Source organism: Tauraco erythrolophus, chromosome 8 (genome assembly GCF_009769465.1).
Source record: "Tauraco erythrolophus isolate bTauEry1 chromosome 8, bTauEry1.pri, whole genome shotgun sequence".
In the NCBI taxonomy this organism is placed as follows: domain Eukaryota; kingdom Metazoa; phylum Chordata; class Aves; order Musophagiformes; family Musophagidae; genus Tauraco; species Tauraco erythrolophus.
Window position 1 is genome coordinate 24,386,401 of NC_141472.1, and position 13,161 is coordinate 24,399,561.

Below are 13,161 nucleotides of genomic sequence, written 5' to 3' on the forward strand. Positions count from 1 at the left end.
GAAGTAGCATTTAGAGGTCCACTGTGTGTAACACAATTGTTTAGAATTATCTTGTATATTATTATTCATGTATTGTGTAATGTCTCCTTCATAAATACACAAAAGTGAACTAGAAGATTGCTAACATTCAGTGTTATGAAATTGTTCTATTTGTCATGGTAAAATTAGGACTATTAGAAAAAAATCACTTTTTAAATGAAGTAGAGATGCTACTAGACAACTCCAGAGCACAGCTTCAGTAAACATGAAATCAAAGGAAAAGGTACTTTCTTTTCCAGCTCAAAGGAAAATCACCTTCTGGACCAGATTTAAAGCTGTAAGCTGGCCTATTGTCAGGAGTACTGAAGTATTAGTACATTTTACCTTTTTTATTTTTAGAAACAAGAAACCTTCATTATAGCTACAAAGAAGGCCAGCCTGATTGTTAGGGTACTAATTTTGGACTCAGAGTTTGCATTCCTTACTCAGCCACAAATTCCATTAGATGTTGAGAAAATCACTTAGGAAATTAATTGCGTTGTCTAATTTTCAACAGCTGAGATGCTTAAGTCAGAAGACAGTTCTCCCTAGGTTTCCCATGTAGTCAGAGGAAACAAAAAGTTATTCTGGGCTGACTGTCAGCACTAAAACCCCTATGTGTGTTTTAGTTGACCTCTGGAGTCTTCTGTTTCTCTCCATGGAAATTCTGTGCCTGTACGTTAAATAGCCAACCTAACTTGGTATAGTGTTTTAAGTCAGGTACTCTGAATACCCACTGGGGGTTAATTTTTAAACATGTTCAGGCACATAAAGATGCAAACATTTACTCATCCGTATGAAGAGAATAAATACATTAAAATGTTAGGTGCACTGATGTTGTGATAATTAGGTTCATAATAAGTGCTGAGATTGTTGTTGTCAGATAGGGTTCCTGAATTACAGACATTTGCATTAATAACCTTTTAATATAATAACATCCAAGTAGTCAGCACAATGCTTTTAAAACATGAACAGTAGATTGGTTTTTCAAAGGTTTATTGAATACCTCATTCCCTGAATATAGATTTCTTGGAAAAATTCTTTAGACAGAGCAAATGCCCCTGCTCTGTGTAAATCCTGTGAGATTAATCCATTCCAAAGAGTACTAGATGTCCTACCAGGTGATGTATTAAAATGGTGGCAGATATGTTATCATATAGTGGCACTACCTTAGGAATTCCAGTTGGCCAGATAAGCATTTGTTTGTTCTACTTTCTGTCATTTGGGAGGAATGTAATGACTCCATCATTAAGGTTCAGCAGAGCTTTCCAATTCAGAGCCCATTTTCAAGGCATTCTAAATTGCACATGCACAGGTAGATTGATTTGGAAATTGCTTTGCTCAGTCAGGGCTGGTGCAAATTTGGGAGTGCAAATCTGAGCTAAGTTATTCCAGTCATTTTGGAAGAGAAAAATTCCTCCTCCCCTCACATGCATGCAGATATGCATACAACCACATTTTAAATTTTTTACTATTCCCAGAATTACAGAAAAATGTCCTCAGATTTAATGAAAGCTTCCAAACCCCAGTTTCACAATGAAGTATGGCTGAAGTTGCTAACTTCCATTTTGTTTCCTAAAGTGATGGATTGTCTATTGTGAGCTGCATGTTACAGAAGCAGAAAAGAAACAATATGAGTGAAATTCAGGCACCTAAACACAAGCATCCGGTGCCATATTTAATGTCCAAGGATGTCTGAAACATCCACACGGAGCTGCCACACATGACGCAGGATGAACAGGAAACCCATGCCTTCTTAGGCCATGGTAGAATAGGTATCTAAATTGGTATTAGATGCCTACACTTAGGCAAACAAATCTCTACACATCAATTTTTCAAAACACAGAATTCATTTTGTCTTTAAATTTCATTTATCAGCCTTGTACTCTGATAACAAAAGTGGAATGCTGCCTGCCTTGAGTCTGACCAGCTCTGTTGTTTCTTTTTGCCCAAAATAACCCTACATCTCCCTTCCTCTTTGCGTATATCTGGAGACTCTTACTGTGCTTTGTCTGGTACTATTACTTCAGTGTCCTTGGCAGCAGCTTAGAAATAGCTGAGACTTATGAGTGGTGTGGCTGTTCGTGAAAAGTCATTTTAGCTCTACGTTTCTTGTTGGTTTTTTTTTTTAATGCTTGTATTTTGTTTCCCACTCTACAAAATGACTAATGTTAAAGGATCTTGAATCTGATTTCCCAACAACTTACATTACGGAAACTGAACTTCTATGTGCTGAATAAACACAAAGAATATCAGATAGCATAAGTCACCTGCACCCTCCTTCCCTCCGTAATAATTACCAGTTTGTGTGCATTATTCTGAAGGTATATAAGGTCAGAAATTATGTTCTTTGTGTAAGATGGAGTTCCAGAAAAAGGGCTGTAAAAAGTATCAGCAGTACTCTGCTGTTGTGAAACATTGCCTGTTTAATCTATCTAAATATTTTATCACTTATGTGATGTTTAAAGTTGTCCACTCTTCAAAGTAGTTATTTCAGAAGAACTAATAGAGCATTAATTATCACAAATATTTATAAGGGATTAATAAGAACAGAGAAATGTATTAAAAGAAAAATGTTTCTTCCATTACAATACTATCATTACAAATGTTTGGCACTGCCAAGTTAGTTCCCCGAGACTCATCGATTCACTTCCACAAAGAGCTGCAGCAGTATATCATGTGATTCATTCACCCGTAACTACCCAGAAGATTACATCTAGTCCAGTAGATTTAGACCCATTAGATGAAGATCCAGCAACAGTAATCCATACATATGTAATATTCACCCTGGACTATTAAAGTTCTCTCTAGGAAGGAACTTTATGCCTTACAGAAGTTCAAGGTTGGCCACTGCAGATCGCATCACCTAATGCACAGTTTATTATAGACACTGCTGAATGATTGATTTCATGCAGCCTTAGTGCGACAGAGCAGAAGCCAGTATGTCACGTTGTCTGACCTGCATCTCACAAGCCCTACATGCCACCCAGTCAACCCTATGCTGAACCTAAATATTTGTTTTTAGCTACAACAACCTTTCAGAAAGCATAAGCTCTTGATTTGATTTGATTGATCTGAAGGGTATCATTCTTATTCTCAAAATCCTGCACGGAATTTAATTCTGTTCTTGTGTTACAGTTCAAGGCAAAATTCCAGCACAGAGATGTTCTGTGCTGAGGACAAAGCTGTCATGGGGAATCACAGAACTTGCTATTGAAATAGCAAACACTGTTGTCAAATCTAGCAATAAAATCCATCCCTCTACTGGAGATTCTTATGAAAGTATGCTAAAGTATTCATGCTTTACAACGGGTAAAAAATCCCAAGTCCAAACCAAACAACAGCAGAAAACACAGTGCCAATCTGTTTCTTGATAGTATGTGCAGAAAAAGAAAATTAAGTTAGGGGAAACACCAGAGTGTTACCATGCTGTGGTTTGTGTAAGTGCACACAGAGGGAGTTTCGGAGTAGGTTGTAAAGCATCTTCTGGAAACGACGGAGACTGGAGGTACTGATTTAATCCCTTGGAAGCTTTTCCTTACCTGCAATAAAGGCAGATATTTTAACAGTAATTCTAAACCTACCATTCAATGTGAGCTATAATAATAGGCAAGACTCCTCACAAAACATTCAGCCACAGATAATTTTCAAAGAGTTATGCACTACTGCCAAGAAGTTAGCTACTGATATCTCTAGTTGTGCTCATTGGATAAATTTGGCTCTCATGAAGTACTGCTCAAACAGATGGGTCAGTTTTCAAAATTAAAAATGGGCTTTTGGAATGCTCAAGAAGGAGCAAGGATGTGCAGCTCATTGTATCAGGACCATAATAAGTGTTCAGCATATTCTGAAGTACATGGAGTTAATAAGTTCATATAAATTACAAATTCAGGCTTGTATCTTGGGGCATGCCTTTTGTATTGGACAAATCACTTTTTTTTTTTTTTTCTTAGGGTGATCCTCTGTATCATTACATTTGATGCAATTTATTTTGGGGTGCTTGTAGAGAAAACATTGTATTTGGAGTCAAGACTTAGGCCTGGTTATAGCCTTGCACTGGAAAAACTAGCTACTTCTGTGGCTTCAGTCTGGAACTTCAGCAGAGAGAATTCTTTTCTCTGCTATTGCGGCTATGACAGAAGATGGTGTAAAGGTATGATATTAGTTCTTTTTTTGTGCAACCATCTTTAAGAAATGAAAGTGAAGCTTTTTATGGTGAAGCCATTATATATGTAAAACCACACTTAAAATATCTTCATAAAAGCAAGGGGGGATATGTGGAAGGGTGAAAGAAAAAATCCAATAAAAACCCTCTACAGTTTTTAGAGATAATCACAGATAGTTTGGATTTTTTAAACCTTCATCAGTAATAACTGTGAAAGTTTACTCTAATTAAAGGCATAATTTTGTCAGACTAATCAAGTGCTGTGGTTCTAAATAGCGCACAGGCTTTTGAGAACTTGAGAGCTTGATTTTCTGGAAGTGGGGTGCATACTGAATAGCTTGAATCTGTTGGGTTTTTCTCAATATATATTTTTAATTTTACTTGATAAACACCTGCACCCGATTAGGGCTAACAAAGATTAAATATAAAGAGAAAACAAAACTACTGAGTTAAGGACTGAAGAATGCCCAGAAATCCAGTTTTAGGGAAATCTAACTCTCAGAACAAGGACCACTATACTGCAGAAGCACAGGAAGTATATATATAGAAAAAAACCAACTAGGCAGCTTAGGTGTATTTATGATAAAAAGAAAGCCAAGTCACACAGCTTAACAAATATTTTGGTCTGAGGACTTAGCAGAAATCTGCTAGCCTTTTAATACCAACACTATTAATTGCCCAGAGATTACTGGGTTTGTACTTGTTCAAAGAAAGAGTTAAAAAGGGTTACACTTGAACAGAGGCCAGGTCAAATGCTCTCAGATATCTTTAACAGGCAATCTTTTTTATCCTTGCAGTTGTTTGCAAGGAGTGACAGTAAGTCAGGGGAAACTCAGTTTCACGTTCTCACCTATGCAACGTTTCCAATGCTACACTGGAACAATCACGTAGGTCTTTCTGTGTCTCAGTTTTCCAAGAGCTGTATGTTTCTCATGTATATTTCCTATTTCCATAGGAAGCACTGAAAGCAGCAAGCATCAGGACAGACTATGAGAAGCAGAAACAACAAAAAAATTCAAGTCAATTTGTTTCTTAAATTACTACATTCAAGTGAAATTATAATAGCATTAAATTTTTTATTGATCTTTCTTACAAGTGGCATTTTTGCTGTCATGACTCATTAGAATCCTAGCAAAGTTATTCTGAAAGATAGAAGTAACTTAATTTATTTGCTAATATTCCTTCTAATTGTATTTTTTTATTTGCCTGCCATTTTAAAACAATTACCTGACTAAGCCAAAGACACAAAAACATACCACGTACGTTGGGTTGCAGCTATGTAACAAGTTGCGCAGCCCGCGTGAAAAGTCAAAACATATTTTCTTTTCATGGCTGAACTTTTAAAATGCTGATTAATATTGACATACAATTGCCACTTGAAGATTTTTATCTCTTCCTGATCTGTTTTCTATCTAGAGCATCTACACCAGTTGTCCTTCCTTCTGTACTTTTGAAGACAGTGAGGTTTAGCACATCACATTTACACCAGTGAATCAATTAGGCAAAAAACAGTGGTCTGGTCTGTGCAACTGTGTAAATAGATGGCTGTTCGCAAGCAATCAGCAAATCCAGTCAATCATCTGACACTGTAAAATTCCAGTTATGTTTGCCAGTCTCCGTATATAAGAATTGTTAATCAACTTGGACTTGCACTTCTGCTGTCAGCATAACAGAGAATGAGCTGTTCAGAGGACAAGGAATCCTTCGTTTCATTGAAAAGAAATGTTCTGCAAAATCATCTATGACTCAGCCAAAATGAAAACCGTGAGTTTTGCTTCTGCGTCAGAAAAATCTTTCTCCAGAATTGAAATATTGGCTTGTGTGTGATGTGATGACTTCTTCAGTGGCTTCAGGAAAACGGCAAAGCATACATGTCCCAAGACATTCAGTATTTGCACCAGTCTGACATCTCAGTTACTGCCCCTGAGCACACCAGGTCCACTCAGGTGGTTTCCACATACAGCTGTTTTTACTAGGGGCTGGGCTTTAATTATTTGACTTTCTATCAAACTGACTTACACAATTTTACGCACTCTGCTTGGTGCCGTCAAACTGTTCTTCATACAGCGAGGGGGTATTTTTGTTTTGCAATAGGATGAACGCTGATAAGGGCAGTCATGGAATTGCCACACAGGATTTTGTGTACATAAAGCAGGGCAGGAATCAGCTTCCTCAGCGGCGCCGGCTGCTGTGGAGGAGCCCAAGGCACAAGGAAAAACCTTCCCACGTTCCACTCTGGGAGGACGTGTGGCTGACCGCGAGTCCCGGGCCCAGCTGGGAGCCCAGCCTCCCTACAGCTGCTGGTTTGGCACAAAGGTAATGGGTCTGTGCCCCGGCCCCGCTCATTCCTTATTTCTCTAAGGCATAACCATAAATTCCCGACCTCACCGAGGGATGGGGCAGCTTGGTTAATGATTTGTCGGGCTCTCAGCCAAGTGCCCGGCCCGCCCGGCGGTGCGGTGCGCGGCTCGGCCCCGTTGCGCACCGCTGCGCGAGGGGCCGGCCCTGCCCTGCCCTGCCCTGCCCGGCCGGGCAGGGGGTCACCGGCCAGGCCAGGCCGGGCAGCGCAGCGGCACCCCCCGCTCGCCGAAGGAGCCGGGGCACACGGCGGAGAGTGCCCGGGGCGGCCCGCTGGGAGACAAACGGCGGCGCCTCCGCCCCTCAGCTGCCCGCCCCGGCCCGACGCCCCGGGCGGACCGGGTGACACTGCGGCCTCGGGGCCGCGCACCTGCCGGCGCCCGCCTCGGCCCGCCGCCGGGGAGCGGAGCGAAGGGCTCTCCCCGCCCCGGCGTGGCGGAGGCAGCCAAGGGGCACAGCTCAGCCCCCGCCCGCCCCGCGCTGCCTCCCCGTCGCAGCGCGGAGCCGGTGGCCGCCCGCCCCCGCCGCCGCCCGCGCACGTGTGCCGGGGAAGGCGTTCGGTGCCGCTCGCCGCCCGGGCGGCGCTTCCCCCGCCGCCTCCCGCCTCCTCCGCAGCGGGAGCGGAGAGCAGCCTCCGCCCGACGCGCCCGGCAGCGCCGGGGCCGCTCGCCGACGTGCCTCCCGCGCGGGCGGCCGCCCGGCCAGGACGTCGCAGCTGCCGATGGCCGCCCCGCTGCCCGCCGTGCCGCGCGGCGCAGGGCGAGCGGCGGAGCCCGCGGGCGGCAGCCCCCGCGACGCGGCGGACTCCCCCTGCCCGCCTCCCCGCCCCCGCGGGGGCGACCCGCCGCCCTCGCCCCCCGACAGGTAAGGCCGGAGCCCGGGCGGGCGCCGCCAGCCCGGCCCGCTCCCTCGAGGGCCCGCCCGCTGCCGTCTAGGGGCGTCCTGCGGGCGGGAGCGCGGGGCCGGCGGCGCCGCCGGTGCGAGCGCCCTGCGGCTCGGGGCGGAGGGCCGGGGAGGGGGCGAAGCGGCGGCAGGGAGGCGGCCTGGCCCGGGACCGGCCCGCTCCTTCCCGGAACTCAAAAGTTGTTTCCCGGCCATGCAGACACTTCCCTCTGCTGTGGATGCGTCTTCCCCCACCCGCCGCCTCCCTTTTTTTTTTTTTTTTTAGAGGTTTCCTAGTTTGAGGTGAAAAGAGACGACGTTGCCGAGGCTGCCTTGTCAAAGCGAACCGAGCCGCTACTTTCTCGTTGCAATGTCTTACAGTGTTCGTGAGATAAACAGATAAACCGCTTCACCGTTAGCGGTGCCGCTGCAGTTGCTGCCAGTGATGTGCACCCTGTATTTGTTACCTCTCAGGCTGGTCTTAAAGGCATTAGTCTCTATTCTTAGTAAAGGAAACTGCGAGCTAGGTTTTTCTTGAAGCATCTGGTCAGTTTTGGTAGACTAAAGTTTACAGAATCTTGAAATACTGCATCCAGGATTTTTCACTCCTGCTGAATATCACTTTAAAGGAATATTCGGTGAGGATTTCCAGAAAGCAAAGCATCTTTGTTCTCTGTTGTTACCTTACTCTGATAGTTTTCCCGACTCTGTACCAATTAGTATGTGGAACCTGGAATGATAATTATGAAGGTACTAAGGATTAAGCTTGGGGCCATGAACTCACACACGTAGAAAAATCTGATTATAATTTGGCAGACTCAAATAAGTAAGGTGCATTGGGTGCTGCTCTCCAAGTGAAATCAAGTGGACCAAGTGCTGGTCAATATTTTGTGTGAGAAAACCACGCGCTGTAATGTACACAGCAGTCTAAACAACCACATTATTAATGTGATACTTTAAAACCAGTGCATAACCGAGCTCTTCAGCAAGTACACTAGTGATTATCTTCACTGCTCTTGCAAATGCTGCTTGGTGATAATTGCAACACAATCAGATTTAAGTAGCCAGCACCTACTGAGACATTTATTTTATTGTGGAGTTACAGAGATTCAAATACAAAAGTAGTTGAAAACAGAAATGAGTGTATTGCCTTGCACTATTTTTTCTTATCTGTCACTTTGACTCCTGAGTCTAGGGGGAAAAAAGTTTCCATTTGTTTAAAATACAGTTGTGATGTACTCAAGAAGTGTTACTGAGAAGTTAGATGTATCCACTGTTGTAATATGTGTACATAGGGAATGACATGAACACAGGGACAACAAAATATTTACCGATGTCCTGAGGAGCCAATATAAATATATTTGTGCTCTTACTCTGCAGAGACTTACACATATTCAAACAACTTTATATTCAGAGCTGAATACTTGGATTGCTTTCAAGTAGTGCTAAGCACTGTATGTTAATAGATTCAGCATACTGATTAAAAAAAAAAAAAACAACAAACTGCACAAAAAAGCTAATTGCTGCAAACAGGAAGTATTGTGGTATTAGTGCCTTAGTGTTTCATGCACTGTGGTTGGATATTGCAATTTTAAAAACAGTTGTTACAATTGTTGCTTGATATTATGTGTTTTGTTGAAATAGGAGAAAAAAGAAAGATGACAATATTTTGGAGATCCCATCAATTCCAAATCCTTTTCCTGAGCTGTGTTGCTCTCCGTTTGCTTCAGTTTTGTCAGCCAGTCTGTTGCCTAAGGCAACTTCAAGAAAAAAACAGGTAAGATTTATAAATTATTATCTGACAAATTCTAAACTGGTTTCTTGAAAGCTTGAGGAAAAGCCCAGTTACCTATTCAGTTATTTTTCTAACAAAGATGTTCCATATTTCTGTAATTTGGTGAAATTTTCTCTGTAGGTCATTGATGACTGTAGAAAATGAGGTTTCGGAATCTGTGACTTAAGACGTGACTCTTCTTTCACAGACTCTACATGTGACTCTGCAATTTTTTTGGCTAAAGCAGAACCAGGGACAGGCAGGCAGTACTTTATGTCCTTAAATGAGAAGTTAATTTCTTTCTTCCCTTCCTCCCTACCTCCAATTACTGTCATCAGTGCTGTAGCACAGAGGGTTTTAACAGTCGCTGAACAGCTTCTTTTGTCTGAAGGTCTAATTTTGCTAGGATAATTGAATAAAACTGAAATTGATGGGAAAGGAGCAAATGCTGTGTACATGGCTATATTTTAGATGCATGTGTGTTTATCTGTATATGGCTGATGTTACTGTATTTCCATAAATACCTTAAACTGTAAGCCAAGGGAAATCCTGCATGGGCAGACAGACCTGGCGGTGCTGTCTTAATACAGTTCACACACAGTGTACTTGTTATCCTGAGCAGAGGTAGAGGTTAAAGAGGAAGAGTTTCCAATCAATGGAGATTACTGGTGTTGAAGATCTGTTTCACTCTTTGAAAGCTTACCTGGCTCCTTTCTCTTTTCTTTTCTTGAGACTGGTAAGAGTTCTGACAAGGAACACCTGTGGGACTGAGGGTCCTACCTCCTTTGCATTCTCTTGTTTGGTGATCTGCGAGATCCCTGTCTTAACAGTTGTAGGGGTGATGTTGGAGCTGTAAGAACTTACGCTGCTGCTGTTTATTCAGTTTTTAGACTTGCATTAAGAAGGTCGAAGTTTCTTGTAGCTGTATTAACTTTCCTGAAGCTGACCAGCCATGACTGTTTCTATGCACCTGCCAGGGAACTCTACTAACAAAAGTCATGGGTGACACCTTAAGGAGGAACCTTCTCCTCACTTCTCCAGTGAAAAACATGTATGTCTGAGAAACTGCACTGACTCTCTCGTGCCGTATTTTGCATGTTCTTTAAAACTAGCTGTGGTGTTTTTTCTGGACTACTTTCATTGCTTTTAGTTCTTTCCTACAACAGCCATTCTAATCTGAAGCGTTTCTGGTCTGTGTAGCTAAACGTTCCTAATGCAGTGGGGTAAAATTGTGCTAGTTCCATGCTTGGGCAAGGCGGAAGCTTTGACTGTCTCTGCAGGGGCAGGAAAACCACTGAATTGGTAATGTTATCTTTCAGAACGTAAAGACTAGAAATCACATTAAAAAAAAATTTGTTTAAATTACTCATGTTGCTGGCTTAAATTGCACTCATTGTGGTAATCTTTGTGCTTGCAACTGGAAAGTAGATTTTCCAAGCATGATTTAACACACAAAGGTCAACTATCTGCCTTTTGTGGCCTGTCATGTTTAAAATTACTGACTGGCTTGATCAGTTAAGCCAGCCAAGTGTTAGCTTCAGTCTCTCAGAAGCTGAAGTTCACAGCTTCGCTGATGTCACTTCTATTTCTTCATAAAGGCTCGTCATACATTTTATGACAATTCCTGCTCACAGTCCTCCCATTGCTCCTGGTTTTCCATGTAAGAATGTAGTGCTCTCTTTGGTAAAAGCAGGATCAAGAACAACTGGTTTACTGACAGAAGTGAGCTAAAATAATAATAGCGTCTATGGAAAGCCTGATCCATTTTCGAGTTACCAGAAAAATTGAGAGGAGTCTTCCTCTTATTTCTGGAGGCGTTTTAACAAGGCTATGGTCTCTGTCAAAAAGCCCTTCACCTCGGTATCCGTTTATGGGCACTGCAGGAGAAATGGTACTGGACTAATAGACCTTTTGTCAGACTCAACATGACTGTTCTTGTGTTTTTCATCTAAAGTTATTAAAGGTTAAGGCCAAATGGCAACTGGTGAGTTACATTTTTATGAAAATTTCTTTGAAATTCAGGTTGAAGTCTTCTAATATGTTTATATAATTACTTAGGTTTAAAAGGAGAGAGAGAAAGAGAGTGCTGAGCAGGTGTGCAAAGAGGAGAAGTGAGCTGGCTGTGACTTCGACTTCCCACAGTTGGCCGTGGAGGCTGTGCTTGGAAATGCTGTGTTTCCATCCCGTGTTCTTGTTTTGTCAACTTTGTAACAGCTCTGTCTGCAAATACCTAATCCATATACAAAGATTTCATTGAATAGCCCCCAAGGTCATGAATGTTACTGTTACAGTTCGACAGTTTCCTAACTCTTAAGAGAAACCAGCTACGCTTAAGCACTTTTTTTATATAGCGTTGACAGCTGCCAGAACTTTTTCTGTTGCCTCACTGATGATGTACATATGTTTTCAATGATTCTTCTTCTAGATTGCGTGCTTTCTGATTTAGTTTCTTTTTCTGCTGTGTTTTTAATTTCAGGCATAATAAAGAAAAATTACAGAGTGAATTTCTACTTATGTCTAGTAGGTAACTATTATCAAGATAGGTGTTTCTAAAAGGAAAAAAAAAAAAAAAAGAAGTTATGCCTCTTCTGTTTCATTTTTCTCTCCAGAAAAGATTTTCTACTTCCAGGGAAAAAAGAAGTTGTCACAAATATCTCCTCTCTTATTCATAGCACCTGTGACATCTGAAATCTTTCCTCTTCTGAATAGATTATTAATATTATTTTGAATTCTTGTTTTCTAAGCTGAAGTTCTTACTGTCTTCTGATGATCTTTTGTCATAAGCCTCTCAAAACAATGAACATGCTGCTTGAGCAGCATGTCTGTTGTGGGGTTGACTTGCTGGAAATAAGTTTATAAAAGCAAATTGGTAAAAGCAATGTACCAGAATAGTGAGTTGCCTCTGTGCTTGGAAAGTAGGTCATCTGTGTGTCTGAACATTGTTGAGTCTGTCTCATCAACGCAGCTGTCCATCTCCTTCCACCCCTGCAGTTTGGAAGAGTTTTGTATTATATCCTCACAGTCTCATAATTGTGACATATTAACAAAGTAATTAGAACAAACTTTCTCTAAGAGGCAACCTTGGCTATTTTTTTTCTCTTTTAATTTAAAACGTGAAGATAGGAGGAATGATGGAGATCAGAATAAGGAGTAAAAGTATGGAGTCAGTGTAGTGACAAATTTTATTGTCCTAAATGGAGGACTGGGAGCTGGGAAAGTGGAAAGAACAGGCCTGGACTGAGGTGCTGAGAATATGCAGACTTGTTCCTCGGGTGACCTGTTCGCAGTAGAGCATTTCATGGAGGTGACCCTGTGGAGCTGATGTTACAGTATCACACCCATGGTTGGGAAGGTGGAACTTGGAGACATTTCACAAGTGGGAGTGGGATTATGTGTTTAATGTCCTCATCCTCACAGGAACAATATGGAGATGAAATCAACAGCTGAATGCATGAATGGGAAGAACCCTTTGTGGATTACATAATCTATTGTGTAAGAAATCATTGAGTTTGGGATCCTTGAAAGCAATGTAGGATGGAGTTGGATGCTTTTGGCATGAATAATGTTATATTTATGTATGTTCAGATAAAGTAAATTGTGTGCTTCAAGATGGAAGACTTTTATCTGAAAAAGCCAAAAAAACCCCAGCTTTCCCCTCATGCCCAACACAGCATGGTCAGCTAGGTTCATGATGGGAAATGTTGCCTTCTCCTGAGGAATTGATCATTTGCTGTTATTAGGTGGAGTTTGTAAACTCATGTGGAAAATCTAATTGTGTCTTTGAGTCTGAGTTCTCTAAGAAGTGACAAAGAACTGAAAATATAAAACACTTTGTACTTTTGTCTCTAATTATGATCAAAATAGATATTAGTAGGAAAAGTGTTAACTGTAAGAAAACTTGTTCTGTTCTTTAGTATACTTTTGATTTTCTTTAGTCAAATGAACTAAAAAGAGATTACTATAG

At 41.9% G+C, this 13,161-nt stretch overlaps 1 protein-coding gene across 1 annotated transcript in view; it reads left to right on the plus strand.

Annotated features, from left to right (window-relative positions):
• Nucleotides 1–7,037: 7,037 nt before the first annotated feature.
• Nucleotides 7,038–13,161, plus strand: part of GRB14 (growth factor receptor bound protein 14) — a 67,146-nt gene continuing 61,022 nt past the window's right edge. The window contains exons 1-2 of the mRNA XM_086615579.1: nucleotides 7,038–7,405; nucleotides 9,068–9,200. Coding sequence (XP_086471705.1) covers nucleotides 7,263–7,405; nucleotides 9,068–9,200 — 276 coding nt within the window. The 5' untranslated portion in view covers nucleotides 7,038–7,262. The remainder of the gene's footprint in view (nucleotides 7,406–9,067; nucleotides 9,201–13,161) is intronic.